Source organism: Nannospalax galili, unplaced genomic scaffold, assembly GCF_000622305.1.
Source record: "Nannospalax galili isolate Female #2095 unplaced genomic scaffold, S.galili_v1.0 scaffold786, whole genome shotgun sequence".
Lineage (NCBI taxonomy): Eukaryota > Metazoa > Chordata > Mammalia > Rodentia > Spalacidae > Nannospalax > Nannospalax galili.
Window position 1 is genome coordinate 951,787 of NW_008355774.1, and position 4,316 is coordinate 956,102.

Genomic DNA, 4,316 nt, shown 5'->3' on the forward strand with positions numbered 1-4,316 from the left:
GAGATGCCTGCTGTGTTGGCCAAACAGTGGAGAAAAGTCTGCTTCTCTTGACTTCAAAGACCAGGGTGCTTGTCAACTCAGTTCCCTTTTCTGGGACTTGTGAGGCCCTGTTGGTGAGGGGGCGGGGCTGTCTGAACCTTAACAAAAACACTACTACTACTGATGTTAACTTTTTTTTTTTTTTTGAGGCAGTGTCTCCTTGTAGACCCATCTGGCCTGGAACTTGCTATGTAGACCACACTGGCCTCGATCTTACAGAGCTCCACCTGTCTATGCTGGGATTAAATGTGTGTGCCACCGTGCCGGCAATGTTTTTCCCTTTAATACCCCTTTAGCCTTAATCTTTCAGATATGGTCTTGACTAGTACACTTCTGATTTTAAAAAATTCAGTATTAAGGAAGTTGGCAAATACTTTTATTTTCTTAAGGGAAAGAAAAATTGACATTATAGGATGGGTATTTGAGTACAAAGAACTTTTTTACCTGTCCCAGTGGTTGCTACAGTATCAGATGGAAAGGGAAGCTCTGTAGAGCTCTAGACATGGTTGTAAATGAACACTCATAGATTTAAAATAGAACTCTGAATTCCTCTGGGAAAAACAAACTTTTTAATGGTTTTACAACCTACATGGCTTTTCATGTCTGGTTGTTGGCACTTTCAGCAGAGAATTTGGGAAAGCAGCGTGAAGGAGGATGGTGAGTTTAGGGCCAGCCTGGGCTACTCAGGGAGACTGTGTCTCAGAAAAAAATGTTTAAAGATTGGTACAGAATTTCAGTTTGGATACTGAAAGCTCATGTTCTGAAGATGGTTGGTTGATGGTATTATATAACTGTAATGAATATACTTAATTCCACTGTACTGGACACTTTAAAATGGTTAAAATGCAAGCAAACAGAAACCAAATAAACTCTTCCTTAGAGCCAGGAAGAGACCCTGAAGAGACCATGTTTCTGTTACTGTTTTTCTGATCCCTTTATCTTTGAAGGTTACCCAACTGGGTTAGTTGCCTTCTTAATGGTTGTGACATACTATAGCTCTAAAATCAAATTGTCTGAGAATGTAGAAGAGATTGGAGCACTAGGAAAGGAGAAGGTGATCTTCTGTACATAGAATGATGGATGATAGATGGAAAGCAGGGCTGCACCATTCACCAAAGATTTAGCAGCCGACTCCTGTACGCCAGGTGTTGTGCATGCTAGGGATCCACATGGCAAGGAACTAACTTGCCAGATGCTTTGATTCCCTGTTCCTGTCTTTTTTTCTTTAGGACAGAACAGTAAGCTGAGTAGACTTTGACCATTGGCCTTCCACTCACCAGCTCTACCTAGCTCTCCTTTTGTGGTCCATGTACTGCATCCTCTGCCGTCAGTGTGCAACCGGCCCCCAACGCAATGTGTGTTTGTCAAACCATGGAAGTGGGGCAGTATGGCAAGAACGCAAGTCGGGCTGGAGACCGGGGAGTCCTCCTGGAGCCCTTCATTCACCAGGTGGGCGGACACAGCAGCATGATGCGGTATGACGACCACACTGTGTGCAAGCCTCTCATCTCCCGGGAACAGCGCTTCTACGAGTCTCTCCCTCCTGAAATGAAAGAATTCACCCCTGAATACAAAGGTCAGTCAATGGTCATATTTGTGACAGTGGCAGTCTTCAGCTTATAGGCGCTTGGCTTAATTGTCCTTGTTTTGTTTGCCATGTGATGTGATGTGATTTTAGGTCTCTGTTATCTCAGTTGTTAGGCAAAACAAGAAGCCGAAATTAACATTAAAGAAAAGCCTCTAGATCTTGAAAATTGAATTAATAGTAAAGCTGAGAAAATCCACAGCAGTAAGACCCTCTGGTGGAGAGCCCGCTGCAAGGGTTCTCTTGTTTGTTATACAAGTCTAGGAGTACCAGAGGAGGGCAGACTTTAAGGTAGTTGGACAGCTTCTCAGGGGACTCTGGGCTGCTTGTGTGGGAAATTCTACAGCCTGGAAATCTTTTTTTTTAAAGTATTTTCTTTATTTTATTTTATTTTTTTATGTGTATGAGTGTATTGCCAGCATGTATGTGACTGCACCCATGTCGTCCAATGCCATGGAGGTCAGAAGAGGGCTTTGGATTTCCCTGGAACTGGAGTTAAGGACGGTTCATAGCCGCCAAGGAATTGAACCTGGGTCCTCTGCAAGAGCTGTCAGTGCTCTTAACCCCTGAGCCATCTCTCCAGCCCAGCCTGGAAATCTTAACATTTGAAACAATTTGTTTTAGGGTCTGAGTTGAGTTTGTAGAAAAGAACTCTGTGATCTTTGAATTCTGTATATACATTTTAATGATTGCCCATTGTAAGTTTTTTTAACCTGCTTTTTTTTTTTTTTGAGACAGGGTCTCCTCGTAGCCCCAGCTGTCCTAGAACTCACTATGTAGACCAGGTTGACCTCCAACTCACAAAGATCTGCCTGCTTCTGCCTCCTAAATGCTGGGATTAAAGGCGTGCGCCACCATGCCCAGCAACCTTCTGCTTTCTAAAAAAATATTTTAGTCTGGTGTGGTGGCACACGCCTTTAATCCCAGCACTTAGGAGGCAGAGGCAAGAGGATCTCTGTGAATTCAAGGCCAGCTTGGTCTACATAGCAAGTTCCAAGTCAGCTGGGGCTACAGGGAGACCAAAAAAAGACCAAAAAAAAAATTCTTTTTTAAAATTTATTATTTCAGATTTTATGTGCATGATTGTATTGCCTGCATTGTGTGTAAGTGCACCCGTGTTGTGTGTTGTTCTAATTCTGCGGAGGTCAGAAGAAGGTATTGGATCCCCTGGAACTGGAGTTACCTGGATGGTTGTTAGCCACCCTATGGGTGCTGGGTATCAAACTTGGGTCCTCTACAAGAGCAGCCAGCACTCTTAAGCACTGAGCCAGCTTTCCACCTCTCCATCCCACCTTCTGCTTTTTTAAAATTTATTTATTTATTTATTTTTTGGTCTTTATTTTTTGGAGCATATTCCCTCTAAATTGTTGGCCTACAGTACATGAAATGTCCTTAATGTTTTTATTTATAGATACATATTGTCCTTCTACATTGTTCTCAAACGTATTAAAAGAACAGCTATCAGTTGATAGTGCAACAAAGTTTGTTGTTGTTTGTGACAGGGTCTTGTGCTGGCCTTGAGCTCACTATGTAGTAGCCACTGATGACTTTGAACTTCTGATCTTCCTGCCTCTACCACTTGAGTGTTGGGATCAAGATGTATGTCACCACACTTGGTTTATGTGCTACTGGAGATTGAACCAAAGGCTTCCTGCATGCTAGGCAAGCATTCTACCAATGAGCTGTATACAACCCTCAGAGAGTCTTTCCATATCAATAACTGAAGAAATATTTATTAGACCCAAATATATTATCTTTCAATAGTTTTTGTTTTGTTTTTAAATAATTTATTGAGAATTTCTTACATGCATATAAGATGTTTTGATCAAATCCATGCCCACTCCCTCCCCTCGAACTTCTCCCATATCTCCCCAACACTTTTTTCTGATAACTTCATATACTCTTTCTTCTTTGATTTATTTTTATGGGGCTTTTGGCTACTTTAACATTCCCCCCTCTGAAGAGGTAACCCTAAAATCTTTTTTTTTTTAACCCTAAAATCTTTTAAGGATTAAATACAAACTCCCAAATACTTTCAACATTTTTGGCCTTTGGAACGGAGTATATTGCTAAAAGGCCCAAAGACAGTTTGACTTTTAGCCAAGAAACTGGCTACTTTTCTTTGGGGTCTTTTTACCCTAACTGCCTAGTCAGTTCCTACCTTCTATTCTTTTCACACCATCCTCTGAAGAGGTTACCCAAATTGCCAATAGGGGGATTCAGACTGCTCTGGCTTCTTCCATGCTGAACAGGGACGCAAGGTGAGGCAATTGGGGTTACCCCTTCAGTGGGTCTATCTAAAAGACTCCCAAATTGCATAACTCTTATCTCTCAGGGGAAAAGAAAGTCCTTGAATCTTGAATAGGAGATGTGAAGGAGAAGTAAAGGCAAGAGTAATTAGCATTACAAGTTCTAGACAGGGAACTAGAAAAATGTCAGAACAGGGCAATTTTCAAATTTTCATGTGAGAGTCCATTGGAATTTCTTGACAAGGGCTTCCAAAAGCATCCCTCTATTGGGTTCCTCCTCATTTTTCTTTTGTCTGCCAAGGCTGGACTCCAGAGAAATGGATTCAGGATTTACTTTCAGGTATTTTGATAGCTGTTAGAGTGGTTAGAATCGGTGTCAGTTCCCTCTCAAAGGCTTCTAAATAGGGGGAGAAAACAAATTTATCCATCATTTTAGAACAGTA

At 41.7% G+C, this 4,316-nt stretch overlaps 1 protein-coding gene across 1 annotated transcript in view; it reads left to right on the forward strand.

Moving 5' to 3' along the window:
- Positions 1-4,316, forward strand: part of Ip6k1 (inositol hexakisphosphate kinase 1) — a 60,337-nt gene that overhangs the window by 31,520 nt on the left and 24,501 nt on the right. The window contains exon 2 of the mRNA XM_008853169.2: positions 1,269-1,615. Within this exon, the coding sequence (XP_008851391.1) occupies positions 1,393-1,615 (223 nt within the window). The 5' untranslated portion in view covers positions 1,269-1,392. The remainder of the gene's footprint in view (positions 1-1,268; positions 1,616-4,316) is intronic.